This window comes from Crinia signifera, chromosome 2 (genome assembly GCF_055691185.1).
Source record: "Crinia signifera chromosome 2, ASM5569118v1, whole genome shotgun sequence".
NCBI classification, from domain to species: domain Eukaryota; kingdom Metazoa; phylum Chordata; class Amphibia; order Anura; family Myobatrachidae; genus Crinia; species Crinia signifera.
Genome location: NC_139218.1, coordinates 3,309,104 through 3,332,302, shown reverse-complemented (window position 1 = coordinate 3,332,302; position 23,199 = coordinate 3,309,104). Strand labels below are relative to the sequence as shown.

The 23,199-nt window shown below is 54.5% G+C and overlaps 1 protein-coding gene across 1 annotated transcript in view; it reads right to left on the bottom strand.

Annotated features, from left to right (window-relative positions):
* Positions 1-534: 534 nt before the first annotated feature.
* The window catches only part of CD2 (CD2 molecule), a 24,122-nt gene continuing 1,457 nt past the window's right edge, over positions 535-23,199 (bottom strand). The window contains exons 2-4 of the mRNA XM_083168881.1: positions 22,808-22,939; positions 3,602-3,917; positions 535-1,259 (exon numbers count right to left, since the gene is read on the bottom strand). Of these exons, the coding sequence (XP_083025007.1) occupies positions 1,220-1,259; positions 3,602-3,917; positions 22,808-22,939 (488 nt within the window). The 3' untranslated portion in view covers positions 535-1,219. The remainder of the gene's footprint in view (positions 1,260-3,601; positions 3,918-22,807; positions 22,940-23,199) is intronic.

Here is a 23,199-nt window from a genome sequence, read left to right as displayed (position 1 = left end):
TATATGAGACCGATCCAGTGCGCCCTACAATACAGTCCTCCTCTTATATGAGACCGATCCAGTGCGCCCTACAATACAGTCCTCCTCTTATATGAGACCGATCCAGTGCGCCCTACAATACAGTCCTCCTCTTATATGAGACCGATCCAGTGCGCCCTACAATACAGTCCTCCTCTTATATGAGACCGATCCAGTGCGCCCTACAATACAGTCCTCCTCCTATATGAGACCGATCCAGTGCGCCCTACAATACAGTCCTCCTCCTATATGAGACCGATCCAGTGCGCCCTACAATACAGTCCTCCTCCTATATGAGACCGATCCAGTGCGCCCTACAATACAGTCTTCCTCCTATATGAGACCGATCCAGTGCGCCCTACAATACAGTCCTCCTCTTATATGAGACCGATCCAGTGCGCCCTACAATACAGTCCTCCTCTTATATGAGACCGATCCAGTGCGCCCTACAATACAGTCCTCCTCTTATATGAGACCGATCCAGTGCGCCCTACAATACAGTCCTCCTCCTATATGAGACCGATCCAGTGCGCCCTACAATACAGTCCTCCTCCTATATGAGACCGATCCAGTGCGCCCTACAATACAGTCCTCCTCCTCGTATATCAGACCGATCCAGTGTGCCCTACAATACAGTCCTCCTCCTATATGAGACCGATCCAGTGCGCCCTACAATACAGTCCTCCTCCTATATGAGACCGATCCAGTGCGCCCTACAATACAGTCCTCCTCCTCGTATACCAGACCGATCTCTGTCAGAACATGGCCACCATGGCCAGTGCAACTGAGGCACCCCACGGCCACATGGCACCCCTGGTACCTCCCTGGACGCCCTCTGTAATTGGCTCTCTGTCCCTTTATGCCTAATGCTGTGTACGTGCGATTAGAAATATGACTATATACAAAATTGAATGGAAACCGGAAGCGCATCGAATGCTTTTAGCAGCATTTGATGAGGATTTGATCCCGATGTTCGGCATATCGAATCAGATTCCACGTCTAACAGTGTGTACATGCCTTAATGGCAAACAAAACAGATGAGTAAAAATATAAACAGTGATTATTATGTCCTGGATATATTCACAATATAATACAATATATAATATGTTCTTGGGAGCTGTGGGCAGGATCATCCCGCCTCTCCTCAGTACAGACCAGGAGCAGTGATGTCACAGAGCGAGGTCAGTCCGTGTCTGTGAGGTCAGGGGGTCATGTAATTCTCAGAATGGTCACAAGGGTCCCTGTGAGGAAGAAGATACAAGATTCATTTATTTTACTTATCTACAGTTTCTTATATAGCGCAGCAGATTCCGTTACTGTGTCTTATATAGTGCAGCAGATTCCGTTACAGTGTCTTATATAGCGCAGCAGATTCCGTTACAGTGTCTTATATAGCGCAGCAGATTCCGTTACAGTGTCATATATAGCGCAGCAGATTCCGTTACAGCGTCTTATATAGCACAGCAGATTCCGTTACAGCGTCTTACATAGCAAGCAGATTACGTTACAGTGTCTTATATAGTGCAGCAGATTCCGTTACAGCGTCTTATATAGTGCAGTAGATTCCGTTACAGCGTCTTATATAGCGCAGCAGATTCCGTTACAGCGTCTTATATAGCGCAGCAGATTCCGTTACAGTGTCTTATATAGGGAAGCAGATTCCTTTACAGTGTCTTATATAGCGCAGCAGATTCCGTTACAGTGTCTTATATAGCGCAGCAGATTCCGTTACAGTGTCTTATATAGCGCAGCAGATTCCGTTACAGTGTCATATATAGCGCAGCAGATTCCGTTACAGCGTCTTATATAGCGCAGCAGATTCCGTTACAGCGTCTTATATAGCGCAGCAGATTCCGTTACAGTGTCTTATATAGAGCAGCAGATTCCGTTACAGCGTCTTATATAACGCAGCAGATTCCGTTACAGTGTCTTATATAGCGCAGCAGATGCCGTTACAGTGTCTTATATAGCGCAGCAGATTCCGTTACAGCGTCTTATATAGCGCAGCAGATTCCGTAACATGGTCTTATATAACGCAGCAGATTCCGTTACAGTGTCTTATATAACGCAGCAGATTCCGTTACAGAGTCTTATATAGCGCAGCAGATTCTGTTACAGCATATTATATAGCAGCAGATTCCGTTCACGTAGTCCAAATTTCAATACTCATTATACAATCACTTGCGTAGTGTTATTTGTATCAAAGCTTGTGGGGCTGAGCTTTGTGAGATTCAAGGTGTATTATATGTTATATATGTATTGAATGACTGTGCCTGGGGATGGGTTGCCTTTACCTCTCTGCTATGGCAGATTCCGTTACAGTGTCTTATATAGCGCAGCAGATTCCGTTACAGTGTCATATATAGCGCAGCAGATTCCGTTACAGCGTCTTATATAGCGCAGCAGATTCCGTTACAGCGTCTTATATAGCGCAGCAGATTCCGTTACAGTGTCTTATATAGAGCAGCAGATTCCGTTACAGCGTCTTATATAACGCAGCAGATTCCGTTACAGTGTCTTATATAGCGCAGCAGATGCCGTTACAGTGTCTTATATAGCGCAGCAGATTCCGTTACAGCGTCTTATATAGCGCAGCAGATTCCGTTACAGCGTCTTATATAACGCAGCAGATTCCGTTACAGTGTCTTATATAACGCAGCAGATTCCGTTACAGAGTCTTATATAGCGCAGCAGATTCTGTTACAGCATATTATATAGCAGCAGATTCCGTTCACGTAGTCCAAATTTCAATACTCATTATACAATCACTTGCGTAGTGTTATTTGTATCAAAGCTTGTGGGGCTGAGCTTTGTGAGATTCAAGGTGTATTATATGTTATATATGTATTGAATGACTGTGCCTGGGGATGGGTTGCCTTTACCTCTCTGCTATGGTGGAAGGAGAAAGCCCACCTGTTGTGGTGTCCCTGATTCTCCATACACACCCCGATCACCAGACCCCACTGCTGAGTGTTACAGCTGCAGGCACTTGCTCTGTTCCCGCCAGGCTTTTGGGCAACAGACAGAAGGATTAAGAAGGCGGAGGGCCCTGCCATTTCTTCTAGGCTATGCAATTTCTGATGCTCTCCACTGTCAGGGTTTTAGGGCAGAGAAGAGAGGGCAGGAGGGGCACAGAGAACAGCTGGCAGCACTGCGGCACGGGGAGACACTGATACTCTGAGGAGCAATACACCTTCTGATGGAAGGATACGCAGCAGGAGAAAGCCAATATAAGCAACAGGAGCGGGGGGAGGGTACAAGGGGGCAGCTCCGGAACACAGGGCAACTGGTGACCAATACCCCTGCAGCTGGGCATGGACGTCTTTCATCTGCATGGGCGTGGGGTTATACCTAGAGTACGCCTCATATATTGGCACGTGGCGTCCAGAAGTGAGACTGCATGGCATGCCGTACAGAATAAGCCCCTTATGGGTACAATTACTAAAGTGCTGGTTTTCATTCATTAAGCATCTTCTAGATAACAGCTAGAACAACAGTGGTTGCCATGGGCAACATCTCCACTTGTGGAAAGCCATACCTTAGTAAATACACCCGTCAGTCCCAGTTATCGGTGTATAAGTACCTGCTGTTGGCTAGCGGATGTTTCCGGTGCTGGCGAGGCGCCTTGGACTTGGTGCGTGGCTGTGGTCTCGGTGGCTGCTCATTGGGGTGATTTGCTGGTAGAGCGGGCTTGGTGGGTTGTGGGTGATGCCCGGGCACTTTCTCCCGGTGGTTGGATGACTTCCCTCTCCTGGATGGTGGCTTAGACGGCTCCTGTTGTCTGTGCGGGGGTGGAGGATTATGGCAGGGCACATTAATGGGTGGGGCGGACGGTGTCGGTAACGAGCGATGCTGCACGTTCAGCTGCGTCCTGTCGTAACTCATCATCCCATCTTCCTCTGCAGGGAGAATACAGCAGGCAGTCACTGTGCGGTATACAGGGCGAAATCATACAAGGGGGATCATACATACAAATTCCAGCAACCCTATAATGGGGACAACCTACCTACCAAGTACACCGACCCCTGGGATTAATCATTAATTCTATAGAAAAGTGCAGAAATTATAATCCACCCCCCCCCCCCCCCCGTGTCATGGAGAATGCAGGCGTGGCCAGGTGTGTGAGGGGAAGTCATGTGACATCAGCTCCGCCCCGATCAGCCTGATTCTATCACAGCCGCTGAGTAAGTCCTGGGCTCTGCACACACTGGGGAATCATTACATGGGGAGCGGCTGTTATCTGGGAGTGTCAGGTAATACGCAGGCGTGGCCAGGTGTGTGAGGGGAAGTCATGTGATGTCAGCTCCGCCCCCGATCAGCCTGATTCTATCACAGCCGCTGAGTAAGTCCTGGGCTACACACACACTGCACACACTGGGGAATCATTACATGGTGAGTGGCTGTTATCTGGGAGTGTCAGGTAATACGCAGGCGTGGCCAGGTGTGTGAGGGGAAGTCATGTGATGTCAGCTCCGCCCCCGATCAGCCTGATTCTATCGCAGCCGCTGAGTAAGTCCTGGGCTACGCACACACTGCACACACTGGGGAATCATTACATGGTGAGCGGCTGTTATCTGGGAGTGTCAGGTAATACGCAGGCGTGGCCAGGTGTGTGAGGGGAAGTCATGTGATGTCAGCTCCGCCCCCAATCAGCCTGATTCTATCACAGCCGCTGAGTAAGTCCTGGGCTACACACACACTGCACACACTGGGGAATCATTACATGGTGAGCGGCTGTTATCTGGGAGTGTTAGGGAATACACAGGTGTGGCCAGGTGTGTGAGGGGAAGTCATGTGATGTCAGCTCCGCCCCCGATCAGCCTGATTCTATCACAGCCGCTGAGTAAGTCCTGGGCTACACACACACTGCACACACTGGGGAATCATTACATGGTGAGCGGCTGTTATCTGGGAGTGTCAGAGAATACGCAGGTGTGGCCAGGTGTGTGAGGGGAAGTCATGTGACATCAGCTCCGCCCCCGATCAGCCTGATTCTATCACAGCCGCTCAGTAAGTCCTGGGCTACGCACACACTGCACACACTGGGGAATCATTACATGGGGAGCGGCTGTTATCTGGGAGTGTCAGGGATAATGCAGGTGTGGCCAGGTGTGTGAGGGGAAGTCATGTGACATCAGCTCCGCCCCCAATCAGCCTGGTTCTATCACAGCCGCTGAGTAAGTCCTGGGCTACGCACAGACTGCACACACTGGGGAATCATTACATGGTGAGCGGCTGTTATCTGGGAGTGTCAGGTAATACGCAGGCATGGCCAGGTGTGTGAGGGGAAGTCATGTGACATCAGCTCCGCCCCTGATCAGCCTGATTCTATCACAGCCGCTGAGTAAGTCCTGGGCTACGCACACACTGCACACACTGGGGAATCATTACATGGTGAGCGGCTGTTATCTGGGAGTGTCAGGGAATGCGCAGGTGTGTGAGGGGAAGTCATGTGACATCAGCTCCGCCCCCGATCAGCCTGATCCTATCACAGCCGCTGAGTAAGTCCTGGGCTACACACACACTGCACACACTGGGGAATCATTACATGGTGAGCTGCTGTTATCTGGGAGTGTCAGGTAATACACAGGCGTGGCCAGGTGTGTGAGGGGAAGTCATGTGACATCAGCTCCGCCCCTGATCAGCCTGATTCTATCACAGCCGCTGAGTAAGTCCTGGGCTACGCACACACTGCACACACTGGGGAATCATTACATGGTGAGCGGCTGTTATCTGGGAGTGTCAGGTAATACGCAGGTGTGGCCAGGTGTGTGAGGGGAAGTCATGTGACGTCAGCTCCGCCCCTGATCAGCCTGATTCTATCACAGCCGCTGAGTAAGTCCTGGGCTACGCACACACTGCACACACTGGGGAATCATTACATGGTGAGCGGCTGTTATCTGGGAGTGTCAGGTAATACGCAGGCGTGGCCAGGTGTGTGAGGGGAAGTCATGTGACATCAGCTCCGCCCCCGATCAGCCTGATTCTATCACAGCCGCTGAGTAAGTCCTGGGCTACGCACAGACTGCACACACTGGGGAATCATTACATGGTGAGCGGCTGTTATTTGGGAGTGTCAGGTAATACGCAGGTGTGGCCAGGTGTGTGAGGGGAAGTCATGTGACATCAGCTCCGCCCCTGATCAGCCTGATTCTATCACAGCCGCTGAGTAAGTCCTGGGCTACGCACACACCGCACACACCGGGGAATCATTACATGGTGAGCGGCTGTTATCTGGGAGTATCAGGTAATACAAAGGCGTGGCCAGGTGTGTGAGGGGAAGTCATGTGACGTCAGCTCCGCCCCCGATCAGCTGATTCTTTCACAGCCGCTGAGTAAGTCCTGGGCTACACACACACTGCACACACTGGGGAATCCTTACATGGTGAGCGGCTGTTATCTGGGAGTGTCAGGTAATACACAGGCGTGGCCAGGTGTGTGAGGGGAAGTCATGTGACATCAGCTCCACCCCCGATCAGCCTGATTCTATCACAGCCGCTGAGTAAGTCCTGGGCTACACACACACTGCACACACTGGGGAATCATTACATGGTGAGCGGCAGTTATCTGGGAGTGTCAGGTAATACGCAGGTGTGGCCAGGTGTGTGAGGGGAAGTCATGTGATGTCAGCTCCGCCCCCGATCAGCCTGATTCTATCACAGCCGCTGAGTAAGTCCTAGGCTACACACAGATTGCACACACTGGGGAATCATTACATGGTGAGCGGCAGTTATCTGGGAGTGTCAGGGAATACGCAGGCGTGGCCAGGTGTGTGAGGGGAAGTCATGTGATGTCAGCTCCGCCCCCGATCAGCCTGATTCTATCACAGCCGCTGAGTAAGTCCTGGGCTACACACACTGGACACACTGGGGAATCATTACATGGTGAGCGGCTGTTATCTGGGAGTGTCAGGGAATACGCAGGCGTGGCCAGGTGTGTGAGGGGAAGTCATGTGACATCAGCTCCGCCCCCGATCAGCCTGATTCTATCACAGCCGCTGAGTAAGTCCTGGGCTACGCACACACTGGACACACTGGGGAATCATTACATGGTGAGCGGCTGTTATCTGGGAGTGTCATGGAGAATGCAGACGTGGCCAGGTGTGTGAGGGGAAGTCATGTGACATCAGCTCCGCCCCCGATCAGCCTGATTCTATCACAGCCGCTGAGTAAGTCCTGGACTACGCACACACTGGGGAATCATTACATGGGGAGCGGCTGTTATCTGGGAGTGTCAGGTAATACGCAGGCGTGGCCAGGTGTGTGAGGGGAAGTCATGTGATGTCAGCTCCGCCCCTGATCAGTCTGATTCTATCACAGCCGCTGAGTAAGTCCTGGGCTACGCACAGACTGCACACACTGGGGAATCATTACATGGTGAGCGGCTGTTATCTGGGAGTGTCAGGTAATACACAGGTGTGGCCAGGTGTGTGAGGGGAAATCATGTGATGTCAGCTCCGCCCCCGATCAGCCTGATTCTATCACAGCCGCTGAGTAAGTCCTGGGCTACGCACACACTGCACACACTGGGGAATCATTACATGGTGAGCGGCTGTTATCTGGGAGTGTCAGGTAATACGCAGGCGTGGCCAGGTGTATGAGGGGAAGTCATGTGACATCAGCTCCGCCCCCGATCAGCTTGATTCTATCACAGCCGCTGAGTAAGTCCTGGGCTACGCACACACTGCACACACTGGGGAATCATTACATGGTGAGCGGCTGTTATCTGGGAGTGTCAGGTAATACGCAGGCGTGGCCAGGTGTGCGAGGGGAAGTCATGTGATGTCAGCTCCGCCCCTGATCAGCCTGATTCTATCACAGCCGCTGAGTAAGTCCTGGGCTACACACAGACTGCACACACTGGGGAATCATTACATGGTGAGCGGCTGTTATCTGGGAGTGTCAGGTAATACGCAGGCGTGGCCAGGTGTGCGAGGGGAAGTCATGTGATGTCAGCTCCGCCCCCGATCAGCCTGATTCTATCACAGCCGCTGAGTAAGTCCTGGGCTACGCACACACTGCACACACTGGGGAATCATTACATGGTGAGCGGCAGACTACAGTCCCCAACACTCGCGCACACCGGTGACTGGCGATTGGTAAATGCACCGCTGATTGGTGCCTAATATTGGAGTTATTTTTGCTGTATTAGAGAGTTTTATGTTTTATTGATGTCTAATACTATAATAATTGGCATGAGACAGTGCTGGACCTAATCGGGGACAGATGTTACTGGTGTCACTTGCCAGCAGCATGCGATGCACACACATACTGTACCATGGGAACGGAAATCTGCTATTTCTCTTCACTTCTCTCACTTTTCTTTTGATTTACTGGAAGTAAAGTGCTAAATGCATCAACCTCAGCCCCATAGACGTGTCCATATTCTCATCTGAGCTGTTAGTAATAATGTATCATTTCTACATTTGTACAATGAGAATAGGAAGTGATCCCCTGACTGTGCTCCGTAGCATCGCCTCTCTGACACTGGGCCGGGGATGTGTCAGTAATGTGTGGTGTCAGCACAGGATGCTACAGCAGATGTATCACACTTATCATCTCACGTACATATCCTGTAACACAGAGTGGTCATGTAGCTGTGCTCCGCAGCATCGCCTCTCTCACACTGGGCCGGGGATGTGTCAGTAATGTGTGGTGTCAGCACAGGATGCTACAGCAGATGTATCACACTTATCATCTCACGTACATATCCTGTAACACAGAGTGGTCATGTAGCTGTGCTCCGCAGCATCGCCTCTCTCACACTGGGCCGGGGATGTGTCAGTAATGTGTGGTGTCAGCACAGGATGCTACAGCAGATGTATCACACTTATCATCTCACGTACATATCCTGTAACACAGAGTGGTCATGTAGCTGTGCTCCGCAGCATCGCCTCTCTCACACTGGGCCGGGGATGTGGTGATGTAGCTGTGCTCCGCAGAATCGCCTCTCTGACACTGGGCCGGGGATGTGGTGATGTAGCTGTGCTCCGCAGCATCGCCTCTCTGACACTGGGCCAGGGATGTGGTTATGTAGCTGTGCTCCGCAGCATCGCCTCTCTGACACTGGGTCGGGATGTGGTCATGTAGCTGTGCTCCGCAGCATCGCCTCTCTGACACTGGGCCAGGTATGTGGTTATGTAGCTGTGCTCCGCAGCATCGCCTCTCTGACACTGGGCCGGGGATGTGGTTATGTAGCTGTGCTCCGCAGCATCGCCTCTCTCACACTGGGCCGGGGATGTGGTGATGTAGCTGTGCTCCGCAGCATCGCCTCTCTGACACTGGGCCGGGGATGTGGTGATGTAGCTGTGCTCCGCAGCATCGCCTCTCTGACACTGGGCCAGGGATGTGGTTATGTAGCTGTGCTCCGCAGCATCGCCTCTCTCACACTGGGTCGGGATGTGGTTATGTAGCTGTGCTCTGCAGCATCGCCTCTCTGACACTGGGCCGGGATGTGGTTATGTAGCTGTGCTCCCCAGCATCGCCTCTCTGACACTGGGCCGGGGATGTGGTCATGTAGCTGTGCTCCGCAGCATCGCCTCTCTGACACTGGGCCAGGGATGTGGTTATGTAGCTGTGCTCCGCAGCATCGCCTCTCTGACACTGGGTCGGGATGTGGTCATGTAGCTGTGCTCCGCAGCATCGCCTCTCTGACACTGGGCCGGGATGTGGTTATGTAGCTGTGCTCTGCAGCATCGCCTCTCTGACACTGGGCCAGGGATGTGGTTATGTAGCTGTGCTCCGCAGCATCGCCTCTCTGACACAGGGCCAGTGATGTGGTTATGTAGCTGTGCTCCGCAGCATCGCCTCTCTGACACTGGGCCAGGGATGTGGTTATGTAGCTGTGCTCCGCAGCATCGCCTCTCTGACACTGGGTCGGGATGTGGTTATGTAGCTGTGCTCTGCAACATCGCCTCTCTGACACTGGGCCGGGATGTGGTTATGTAGCTGTGCTCCGCAGCATCGCCTCTCTGACACAGGGCCAGGGATGTGGTTATGTAGCTGTGCTCCGCAGCATTGCCTCTCTGACACTGGGCCAGGGATGTGGTCATGTAGCTGTGCTCCGCAGCATCGCCTCTCTGACACTGGGCCGAGATGTTGTTATGTAGCTGTGCTCCGCAGCATCGCCTCTCTGACACTGGGCCAGGGATGTGGTTATGTAGCTGTGCTCCGCAGCATTGCCTCTCTGACACAGGGCCAGGGATGTGGTTATGTAGCTGTGCTCCGCAGCATCGCCTCTCTGACACTGGGCCAGGGATGTGGTTATGTAGCTGTGCTCCGCAGCATCGCCTCTCTGACACTGGGCCAGGGATGTGGTTATGTAGCTGTGCTCCGCAGCATCGCCTCTCTGACACTGGGTCGGGATGTGGTCATGTAGCTGTGCTCCGCAGCATCGCCTCTCTGACACTGGGCCAGGTATGTGGTTATGTAGCTGTGCTCCGCATCATCGCCTCTCTGACACTGGGCCGGGGATGTGGTTATGTAGCTGTGCTCCGCAGCATCGCCTCTCTCACACTGGGCCGGGGATGTGGTAATGTAGCTGTGCTCCGCAGCATCACCTCTCTGACACTGGGCCGGGGATGTGGTGATGTAGCTGTGCTCCGCAGCATCGCCTCTCTGACACTGGGCCAGGGATGTGGTTATGTAGCTGTGCTCCGCAGCATCGCCTCTCTCACACTGGGTCGGGATGTGGTTATGTAGCTGTGCTCCGCAGCATCGCCTCTCTGACACTGGGCCGGGATGTGGTTATGTAGCTGTGCTCCGCAGCATCGCCTCTCTGACACTGGGCCGGGGATGTGTTCATGTAGCTGTGCTCCGCAGCATTGCCTCTCTGACACTGGGCCAGGGATGTGGTTATGTAGCTGTGCTCCGCAGCATCGCCTCTCTGACACTGGGTCGGGATGTGGTCATGTAGCTGTGCTCTGCAGCATCGCCTCTCTGACACTGGGCCGAGATGTTGTTATGTAGCTGTGCTCCGCAGCATCGCCTCTCTGACACTGGGCCAGGGATGTGGTTATGTAGCTGTGCTCTGCAGCATCGCCTCTCTGACACTGGGTCAGGGATGTGGTTATGTAGCTGTGCTCTGCAGCATCGCCTCTCTGACACTGGGCCGGGATGTGGTTATGTAGCTGTGCTCCACAGCATCGCCTCTCTGACACTGGGCCAGGGATGTGGTTATGTAGCTGTGCTCCGCAGCATCGCCTCTCTGACACAGGGCCAGGGATGTGGTTATGTAGCTGTGCTCCGCAGCATCGCCTCTCTGACACTGGGCCAGGGATGTGGTTATGTAGCTGTGCTCCGCAGCATCGCCTCTCTGACACTGGGTCGGGATGTGGTTATGTAGCTGTGCTCTGCAACATCACCTCTCTGACACTGGGCCGGGATGTGGTTATGTAGCTGTGCTCCGCAGCATCGCCTCTCTGACACAGGGCCAGGGATGTGGTTATGTAGCTGTGCTCCGCAGCATCGCCTCTCTGACACTGGGCCAGGGATGTGGTCATGTAGCTGTGCTCCGCAGCATCGCCTCTCTGACACTGGGCCGAGATGTTGTTATGTAGCTGTGCTCCGCAGCATCGCCTCTCTGACACTGGGCCAGGGATGTGGTTATGTAGCTGTGCTCCGCAGCATTGCCTCTCTGACACAGGGCCAGGGATGTGGTTATGTAGCTGTGCTCCGCAGCATCGCCTCTCTGACACTGGGCCGAGATGTTGTTATGTAGCTGTGCTCCACAGCATCGCCTCTCTGACACTGGGCCAGGGATGTGGTTATGTAGCTGTGCTCCGCAGCATCGCCTCTCTGACACTGGGCCGAGATGTTGTTATGTAGCTGTGCTCCACAGCATCGCCTCTCTGACACTGGGCCAGGGATGTGGTGATGTAGCTGTGCTCCGCAGCATCGCCTCTCTGACACTGGGCCGAGATGTTGTTATGTAGCTGTGCTCCGCAGCATCGCCTCTCTGACACTGGGCCAGGGATGTGGTTATGTAGCTGTGCTCCGCAGCATCGCCTCTCTGACACTGGGCCAGGGATGTGGTTATGTAGCTGTGCTCTGCAACATCGCCTCTCTGACACTGGGCCGGGATGTGGTTATGTAGCTGTGCTCCGCAGCATCGCCTCTCTGACACAGGGCCAGGGATGTGGTTATGTAGCTGTGCTCCGCAGCATTGCCTCTCTGACACAGGGCCAGGGATGTGGTTATGTAGCTGTGCTCCGCAGCATCGCCTCTCTGACACTGGGCCAGGGATGTGGTTATGTAGCTGTGCTCCGCAGCATCGCCTCTCTGACACAGGGCCAGGGATGTGGTTATGTAGCTGTGCTCCGCAGCATCGCCTCTCTGACACTGGGCCAGGGATGTGGTTATGTAGCTGTGCTCCGCAGCATCGCCTCTCTGACACTGGGTCGGGATGTGGTTATGTAGCTGTGCTCTGCAACATCGCCTCTCTGACACTGGGCCGGGATGTGGTTATGTAGCTGTGCTCCGCAGCATCGCCTCTCTGACACAGGGCCAGGGATGTGGTTATGTAGCTGTGCTCCGCAGCATCGCCTCTCTGACACTGGGCCAGGGATGTGGTCATGTAGCTGTGCTCCGCAGCATTGCCTCTCTGACACAGGGCCAGGGATGTGGTTATGTAGCTGTGCTCCGCAGCATCGCCTCTCTGACACTGGGCCAGGGATGTGGTTATGTAGCTGTGCTCCGCAGCATCGCCTCTCTGACACTGGGCCAGGGATGTGGTTATGTAGCTGTGCTCCGCAGCATCGCCTCTCTGACACTGGGCCGGGATGTTGTTATGTAGCTGTGCTCCGCAGCATCGCCTCTCTGACACTGGGTCGGAATGTGGTCATGTAGCTGTGCTCCGCAGCATTGCCTCTCTGACACTGGGCCAGGTATGTGGTTATGTAGCTGTGCTCCGCAGCATCGCCTCTCTGACACTGGGCCGGGGATGTGGTTATGTAGCTGTGCTCCGCAGCATCGCCTCTCTCACACTGGGCCGGGGATGTGGTGATGTAGCTGTGCTCAGCAGCATCGCCTCTCTGACACTGGGCCGGGGATGTGGTGATGTAGCTGTGCTCCGCAGCATCGCCTCTCTGACACTGGGCCAGGGATGTGGTTATGTAGCTGTGCTCCGCAGCATCGCCTCTCTCACACTGGGTCGGGATGTGGTTATGTAGCTGTGCTCTGCAGCATCGCCTCTCTGACACTGGGCCGGGATGTGGTTATGTAGCTGTGCTCCCCAGCATCGCCTCTCTGACACTGGGCCGGGGATGTGGTCATGTAGCTGTGCTCCGCAGCATCGCCTCTCTGACACTGGGCCAGGGATGTGGTTATGTAGCTGTGCTCCGCAGCATCGCCTCTCTGACACTGGGTCGGGATGTGGTCATGTAGCTGTGCTCCGCAGCATCGCCTCTCTGACACTGGGCCGGGATGTGGTTATGTAGCTGTGCTCTGCAGCATCGCCTCTCTGACACTGGGCCAGGGATGTGGTTATGTAGCTGTGCTCCGCAGCATCGCCTCTCTGACACAGGGCCAGGGATGTGGTTATGTAGCTGTGCTCCGCAGCATCGCCTCTCTGACACTGGGCCAGGGATGTGGTTATGTAGCTGTGCTCCGCAGCATCGCCTCTCTGACACTGGGTCGGGATGTGGTTATGTAGCTGTGCTCTGCAACATCGCCTCTCTGACACTGGGCCGGGATGTGGTTATGTAGCTGTGCTCCGCAGCATCGCCTCTCTGACACAGGGCCAGGGATGTGGTTATGTAGCTGTGCTCCGCAGCATTGCCTCTCTGACACTGGGCCAGGGATGTGGTCATGTAGCTGTGCTCCGCAGCATCGCCTCTCTGACACTGGGCCGAGATGTTGTTATGTAGCTGTGCTCCGCAGCATCGCCTCTCTGACACTGGGCCAGGGATGTGGTTATGTAGCTGTGCTCCGCAGCATTGCCTCTCTGACACAGGGCCAGGGATGTGGTTATGTAGCTGTGCTCCGCAGCATCGCCTCTCTGACACTGGGCCAGGGATGTGGTTATGTAGCTGTGCTCCGCAGCATCGCCTCTCTGACACTGGGCCAGGGATGTGGTTATGTAGCTGTGCTCCGCAGCATCGCCTCTCTGACACTGGGTCGGGATGTGGTCATGTAGCTGTGCTCCGCAGCATCGCCTCTCTGACACTGGGCCAGGTATGTGGTTATGTAGCTGTGCTCCGCATCATCGCCTCTCTGACACTGGGCCGGGGATGTGGTTATGTAGCTGTGCTCCGCAGCATCGCCTCTCTCACACTGGGCCGGGGATGTGGTGATGTAGCTGTGCTCCGCAGCATCACCTCTCTGACACAGGGCCGGGGATGTGGTGATGTAGCTGTGCTCCGCAGCATCGCCTCTCTGACACTGGGCCAGGGATGTGGTTATGTAGCTGTGCTCCGCAGCATCGCCTCTCTCACACTGGGTCGGGATGTGGTTATGTAGCTGTGCTCCGCAGCATCGCCTCTCTGACACTGGGCCGGGATGTGGTTATGTAGCTGTGCTCCGCAGCATCGCCTCTCTGACACTGGGCCGGGGATGTGTTCATGTAGCTGTGCTCCGCAGCATTGCCTCTCTGACACTGGGCCAGGGATGTGGTTATGTAGCTGTGCTCCGCAGCATCGCCTCTCTGACACTGGGTCGGGATGTGGTCATGTAGCTGTGCTCTGCAGCATCGCCTCTCTGACACTGGGCCGAGATGTTGTTATGTAGCTGTGCTCCGCAGCATCGCCTCTCTGACACTGGGCCAGGGATGTGGTTATGTAGCTGTGCTCTGCAGCATCGCCTCTCTGACACTGGGTCAGGGATGTGGTTATGTAGCTGTGCTCTGCAGCATCGCCTCTCTGACACTGGGCCGGGATGTGGTTATGTAGCTGTGCTCCACAGCATCGCCTCTCTGACACTGGGCCAGGGATGTGGTTATGTAGCTGTGCTCCGCAGCATCGCCTCTCTGACACAGGGCCAGGGATGTGGTTATGTAGCTGTGCTCCGCAGCATCGCCTCTCTGACACTGGGCCAGGGATGTGGTTATGTAGCTGTGCTCCGCAGCATCGCCTCTCTGACACTGGGTCGGGATGTGGTTATGTAGCTGTGCTCTGCAACATCGCCTCTCTGACACTGGGCCGGGATGTGGTTATGTAGCTGTGCTCCGCAGCATCGCCTCTCTGACACAGGGCCAGGGATGTGGTTATGTAGCTGTGCTCCGCAGCATCGCCTCTCTGACACTGGGCCAGGGATGTGGTCATGTAGCTGTGCTCCGCAGCATCGCCTCTCTGACACTGGGCCGAGATGTTGTTATGTAGCTGTGCTCCGCAGCATCGCCTCTCTGACACTGGGCCAGGGATGTGGTTATGTAGCTGTGCTCCGCAGCATTGCCTCTCTGACACAGGGCCAGGGATGTGGTTATGTAGCTGTGCTCCGCAGCATCGCCTCTCTGACACTGGGCCAGGGATGTGGTTATGTAGCTGTGCTCCGCAGCATCGCCTCTCTGACACTGGGCCAGGGATGTGGTTATGTAGCTGTGCTCCGCAGCATCGCCTCTCTGACACTGGGCCGAGATGTTGTTATGTAGCTGTGCTCCACAGCATCGCCTCTCTGACACTGGGCCAGGGATGTGGTGATGTAGCTGTGCTCCGCAGCATCGCCTCTCTGACACTGGGCCGAGATGTTGTTATGTAGCTGTGCTCCGCAGCATCGCCTCTCTGACACTGGGCCAGGGATGTGGTTATGTAGCTGTGCTCCGCAGCATCGCCTCTCTGACACTGGGCCAGGGATGTGGTTATGTAGCTGTGCTCTGCAACATCGCCTCTCTGACACTGGGCCGGGATGTGGTTATGTAGCTGTGCTCCGCAGCATCGCCTCTCTGACACAGGGCCAGGGATGTGGTTATGTAGCTGTGCTCCGCAGCATTGCCTCTCTGACACAGGGCCAGGGATGTGGTTATGTAGCTGTGCTCAGCAGCATCGCCTCTCTGACACTGGGCCAGGGATGTGGTTATGTAGCTGTGCTCCGCAGCATCGCCTCTCTGACACTGGGTCGGGATGTGGTCATGTAGCTGTGCTCCGCAGCATCGCCTCTCTGACACTGGGCCAGGTATGTGGTTATGTAGATGTGCTCCGCATCATCGCCTCTCTGACACTGGGCCGGGGATGTGGTTATGTAGCTGTGCTCCGCAGCATCGCCTCTCTCACACTGGGCCGGGGATGTGGTGATGTAGCTGTGCTCCGCAGCATCACCTCTCTGACACTGGGCCGGGGATGTGGTGATGTAGCTGTGCTCCGCAGCATCGCCTCTCTGACACTGGGCCAGGGATGTGGTTATGTAGCTGTGCTCCGCAGCATCGCCTCTCTCACACTGGGTCGGGATGTGGTTATGTAGCTGTGCTCCGCAGCATCGCCTCTCTGACACTGGGCCGGGATGTGGTTATGTAGCTGTGCTCCGCAGCATCGCCTCTCTGACACTGGGCCGGGGATGTGTTCATGTAGCTGTGCTCCGCAGCATTGCCTCTCTGACACTGGGCCAGGGATGTGGTTATGTAGCTGTGCTCCGCAGCATCGCCTCTCTGACACTGGGTCGGGATGTGGTCATGTAGCTGTGCTCTGCAGCATCGCCTCTCTGACACTGGGCCGAGATGTTGTTATGTAGCTGTGCTCCGCAGCATCGCCTCTCTGACACTGGGCCAGGGATGTGGTTATGTAGCTGTGCTCTGCAGCATCGCCTCTCTGACACTGGGTCAGGGATGTGGTTATGTAGCTGTGCTCTGCAGCATCGCCTCTCTGACACTGGGCCGGGATGTGGTTATGTAGCTGTGCTCCACAGCATCGCCTCTCTGACACTGGGCCAGGGATGTGGTTATGTAGCTGTGCTCCGCAGCATCGCCTCTCTGACACAGGGCCAGGGATGTGGTTATGTAGCTGTGCTCCGCAGCATCGCCTCTCTGACACTGGGCCAGGGATGTGGTTATGTAGCTGTGCTCCGCAGCATCGCCTCTCTGACACTGGGTCGGGATGTGGTTATGTAGCTGTGCTCTGCAACATCGCCTCTCTGACACTGGGCCGGGATGTGGTTATGTAGCTGTGCTCCGCAGCATCGCCTCTCTGACACAGGGCCAGGGATGTGGTTATGTAGCTGTGCTCCGCAGCATCGCCTCTCTGACACTGGGCCAGGGATGTGGTCATGTAGCTGTGCTCCGCAGCATCGCCTCTCTGACACTGGGCCGAGATGTTGTTATGTAGCTGTGCTCCGCAGCATCGCCTCTCTGACACTGGGCCAGGGATGTGGTTATGTAGCTGTGCTCCGCAGCATTGCCTCTCTGACACAGGGCCAGGGATGTGGTTATGTAGCTGTGCTCCGCAGCATCGCCTCTCTGACACTGGGCCAGGGATGTGGTTATGTAGCTGTGCTCCGCAGCATCGCCTCTCTGACACTGGGCCAGGGATGTGGTTATGTAGCTGTGCTCCGCAGCATCGCCTCTCTGACACTGGGCCGAGATGTTGTTATGTAGCTGTGCTCCACAGCATCGCCTCTCTGACACTGGGCCAGGGATGTGGTGATGTAGCTGTGCTCCGCAGCATCGCCTCTCTGACACTGGGCCGAGATGTTGTTATGTAGCTGTGCTCCGCAGCATCGCCTCTCTGACACTGGGCCAGGGATGTGGTTATGTAGCTGTGCTCCGCAGCATCGCCTCTCTGACACTGGGCCAGGGATGTGGTTATGTAGCTGTGCTCTGCAACATCGCCTCTCTGACACTGGGCCGGGATGTGGTTATGTAGCTGTGCTCCGCAGCATCGCCTCTCTGACACAGGGCCAGGGATGTGGTTATGTAGCTGTGCTCCGCAGCATTGCCTCTCTGACACAGGGCCAGGGATGTGGTTATGTAGCTGTGCTCCGCAGCATCGCCTCTCTGACACTGGGCCAGGGATGTGGTTATGTAGCTGTGCTCCGCAGCATCGCCTCTCTGACACAGGGCCAGGGATGTGGTTATGTAGCTGTGCTCCGCAGCATCGCCTCTCTGACACTGGGCCAGGGATGTGGTTATGTAGCTGTGCTCCGCAGCATCGCCTCTCTGACACTGGGTCGGGATGTGGTTATGTAGCTGTGCTCTGCAACATCGCCTCTCTGACACTGGGCCGGGATGTGGTTATGTAGCTGTGCTCCGCAGCATCGCCTCTCTGACACAGGGCCAGGGATGTGGTTATGTAGCTGTGCTCCGCAGCATCGCCTCTCTGACACTGGGCCAGGGATGTGGTCATGTAGCTGTGCTCCGCAGCATCGCCTCTCTGACACTGGGCCGAGATGTTGTTATGTAGCTGTGCTCCGCAGCATCGCCTCTCTGACACTGGGCCAGGGATGTGGTTATGTAGCTGTGCTCCGCAGCATTGCCTCTCTGACACAGGGCCAGGGATGTGGTTATGTAGCTGTGCTCCGCAGCATCGCCTCTCTGACACTGGGCCAGGGATGTGGTTATGTAGCTGTGCTCCGCAGCATCGCCTCTCTGACACTGGGCCAGGGATGTGGTTATGTAGCTGTGCTCCGCAGCATCGCCTCTCTGACACTGGGCCGAGATGTTGTTATGTAGCTGTGCTCCGCAGCATCGCCTCTCTGACACTGGGTCGGGATGTGGTTATGTAGCTGTGCTCCGCAGCATCGCCTCTCTGACACTGGGCCAGGGATGTGGTTATGTAGCTGTGCTCCGCAGCATCGCCTCTCTGACACTGGGCCGGGGATGTGGTGATGTAGCTGTGCTCCGCAGCATCGCCTCTCTGACACAGGGCCAGGGATGTGGTTATGTAGCTGTGCTCCACAGCATCGCCTCTCTGACACTGGGCCAGGGATGTGGTGATGTAGCTGTGCTCCGCAGCATCGCCTCTCTGACACTGGGCCGAGATGTTGTTATGTAGCTGTGCTCCGCAGCATCGCCTCTCTGACACTGGGCCAGGGATGTGGTTATGTAGCTGTGCTCCGCAGCATCGCCTCTCTGACACTGGGCCAGGGATGTGGTTATGTAGCTGTGCTCTGCAACATCGCCTCTCTGACACTGGGCCGGGATGTGGTTATGTAGCTGTGCTCCGCAGCATCGCCTCTCTGACACAGGGCCAGGGATGTGGTTATGTAGCTGTGCTCCGCAGCATTGCCTCTCTGACACAGGGCCAGGGATGTGGTTATGTAGCTGTGCTCCGCAGCATCGCCTCTCTGACACTGGGCCAGGGATGTGGTTATGTAGCTGTGCTCCGCAGCATCGCCTCTCTGACACTGGGCCAGGGATGTGGTTATGTAGCTGTGCTCCGCAGCATCGCCTCTCTGACACTGGGCCGGGATGTTGTTATGTAGCTGTGCTCCGCAGCATCGCCTCTCTGACACTGGGCCGGGATGTTGTTATGTATCTGTGCTCTGCAGCATCGCCTCTCTGACACTGGGCCGGGGATGTGTCAGTAATATGTGGTGTCAGCACAGGATGCTATGCTTTATTGGGGCGAGAGTTTTTGGTGGTCACAGACCATGCAGCATACAAAGAGGTGAATGCTTTTGTTACCCGTTGGTTTTGGCCTTGCAGCCATTTAAGTTTGAGGTGAGACATCGTCCAGGGAAACAGCACCTCAATGCCGATGCCCTGTCCAGGATTGTAGGTCCTGAGCCTCCAAGCAACCCTATGGTGAAGCTAGGGGAGGAGGAAGAAGGCGAGGGGGGCGACCTCTGGAAGGTGGTGGAGGGCTGTGTACCCTGGCGTATGACACAAGTAGGGGTGGCATACCCTCCAACATATTGGACTTAAAAATCAGTACGGGGGTGTGGCCATAGATAGAGGGGCGTGGCCATGTGTGAAGGGGGAGTGGCCAATACCCTTTTACTTTGCACTTCATATTAAAAAAAAGAGAGATCTACAGTCACTCTCGCACGGCTGAAGGGCCGCACGCAGCATGCCGGGACTTGCAGTCTCCCCACAGCCGTGCCGTGACATCCTCCAACCACAGGCTATCCCCTAGCAGGGAGAGGCAGGCCCGCTGCGTCCCCCCTGCCGTGCACCCTGGGAGATATAGTCCTGGCAGGCAGCTCCCCCACGCTCTTTGGAGATCAGTCGTCAGTTTTAAACTACAACTCCCAGAGTCCCTCAATCACCCTGAGGTTCTGTGAAAAACGCGGTACATTCGGTACAGCATATTTTAGCCGGTACAGACCGTTAAAAAACGGTACTGTACCGGGAAAAGCGGTACAGCTGGAGGGTATGGGGGTGGGTGAGAGCTCACCTGATAATTGTGTATCTTCACCAGGGTGGTTGAAGCTAAGGGGGGAGGTCCGAGGAGTGTGGCTGAGAGTAATGTGGAGGATCCAGAGCAGTAGCAGAATCCCAGGTGTGTAATCGGCAGCACCTGGGCTCTCCTGATTTAAGGGTTACTATGAGGCTATGTTAGAGATGGTTGGATTTAATGAAGAAGTGGGTCTTGAGAGCCTGTGTAGAGTTGTGTAGGGAGATGGCAGGTTTGATAGGGAGGGGAGCAGGGGCGGGCTGGGCCGGGGGGCAGGGTGCCACATGCCCCCCGGGCCGGTATGTAGTGGCTGGGCCTGGGCCGGCTGTGTGCATCTTGATGTTGCACAGCCCTGCTGCCGCAGCCGTCTCCAGGTCCTGCTGCCACACACTGTCCTCCCTGTATGGCGACGGCCCCTCCAAAAATGGCCGCCGCCTTGGAGGAGACAGACACTAGGGGCCAAATGTAATAGGGTGAGAGTTTCAGAAAGTGAGAGATTTTGGGAGAGTTTTCCCATTTTTTTAAAGCAGCAATCATTTACATGGCAAAACCAGGTTGATTTTTGCCATGTAATTGATTGCTGCTTTAAAAAACATGGGGAAACTCTCCCAAATTCTCTCACTTTCTGAAACTCTCACCCCATTACATTTGGCCCCCAAGGTACTGCTATACCTCTAGTGTCCGTCAGAGAGTGTCTGTCTGACAGCGCGGCCAGCGCTACCCGGAAGTGCGGCTTCTGGTAGCACTGGCGCGCTGTTTAAAAGGAACCCCATGACGAGGAGCATCCAGGGCTGCTGAGAGGGAGAGCAGGTACAGTTTACCTGCGGAGGCCGCCGGCAGGAGCACGGGTGGCCCTGCACCAGGACTGAATGAAGTACCAGGAACTGTTCCTGCCTGGGACCGGATCATGGATGCTGCATGTAGTGAGCTCATGGAGGCTGAGCCCAAGCTGACCCTGCTAGGTAACACTGCCTGCACTGTAAGTACATTGTTCTGCCTAGACTTTTACATGGTGTGTATGTGTATATATGTGTGTGTGTGTATATATGTATATATGTGTGTGTGTGTGTATATATGTATATATGTGTGTGTATGTGTGTGTGTATATATGTATATATGTGTGTGTATGTGTGTGTGTATATATGTATATATGTGTGTGTATATATGTGTGTGTATATATGTATATATGTGTGTGTATGTGTGTGTGTATATATGTATATATGTGTGTGTATATATGTATATATGTGTGTGTCTGTCTGTCTGTCTATCGGTAATGAACAAACCGTGCCACTCCATGGGTTAAAGCAGGCAAATATGTTTATTGGGCATTATGGTGTGTGGCATTATGTGTAATGGGCATTGCGGTGTTGGCTTTATGTGTAATGGGTATTACAGTGTGTGGCAATTTGTGTAACGGGCATTGCGGTGTTGGCATTATGTGTAATGGGCATTACAGTGTTGGCATTATGTGTAATGGGCATTGCGGTGTTGGCATTATGTGTAATGGGCATTGCGGTGTTGGCATTATGTGTAATGGGCATTGCGGTGTAAAATTTTGCAGCGCGCTGTCCCATACCTCCCAACTGTCACGATTCCGTCGGGACAGTCCAGATTTTCGGGTCCTGTCCCGACGTCCCACCCGCGGCAGGCATTGTCCCGCTGCGGGGGGTGGCAGTTGGGAGACCCCCCAATGTAGTAGAATAGACGCTGTGCGCATGCGCACAGCGTCTATTCTCGTATGAAAATGAGGTCGCGGCTAATTAGCATAAGCCGCGCCCTCATTTGCATACGCCACGCCCCCTTTTCGGGCGCTCGCGCGGCTTTGCCGCGCGAGTGTCCCTATTTTCTTAACATGAAAAGTTGGGAGGTATGCTGTCCCCATTTCGGGGGTGTGTGTGTGTGTGTGTGTAGGGGAATGATTGTTTAATCATTGCTGCATACTACATAGAGGGGAGAGGGTAGGGCGGTGAAACAATGGCGATGGTGGTGGGCCACTTGCTTGTGTTGCCTCCCAGGCTGAAAGTTGCCAGCCAGCCCCTGGAGGGGAGAGAATTCCAGAGATACGGATTCTTGGAGGCAGTTATTGGAGGAAGTAACCAGTTGGCATTTGTGGAGCTGAGAGGGTGGGTGGGAGTGTGACGAGAGATAAGGTCAGATCCAATGGAGCCAGTGCAGGGCGGGTAAGAGAGGGGAGATGGACACAGTATGTTAGGAAAGGAAGATGAGCCGGCAGCAACGTTGAGCATAGATTGGAGTGGGGAGAGGTGGATGACATGGAGGCCAGAAGATGACACTGTTGGAGATGGAGATGACTAGGGAATGGATGAGGGTCTTTGTAGCATCCTTCATAGAAATAAGTCACAAATAAGAACAGCTGTTCTTCTGCTGATAGCATCTAGATAATAATAATGTAATAAAGACATTACCCCTGGTGACCTCTCTACTGTACATCTCCAGAAGACCATCAATGACCTACGTTATATCCTTACTGTACAGTATGGAGTCTGGAGGACCAGATGTGGAGATAGAACTTACCATTCCTTCTGTGGTGTCGGCACGACTTCTGCCTCACTAAGTAAATGACCAGAATGAGAAAGATAAGAAAAGAGACACAGCCGCCCGCGATGCTCAGGATCAGGTAGACGTCCCAGCCTGGATTGAGGAAACCTGAGAGTCAGATATACCAGCTGGGGTTAGTCTTCTGTTCTGCACTGGTTTATGTTATACACATGTGTCCTCAGATTATCTAGCACACCTTAGTTCTGTGAGCTCCAATCAGTCTCCTGGTAACCAGTCAGCTGCGCAGACTCAGTCTCATTGTGTTGGGCTTAATTCTGACTTCTAATGGGTGCAGCTGGAGTGAGAATCCTGCTTGTTTCTTTGGAAGTGATTGGACGTTTAATGGGGCATAACATAAACTAGGACAA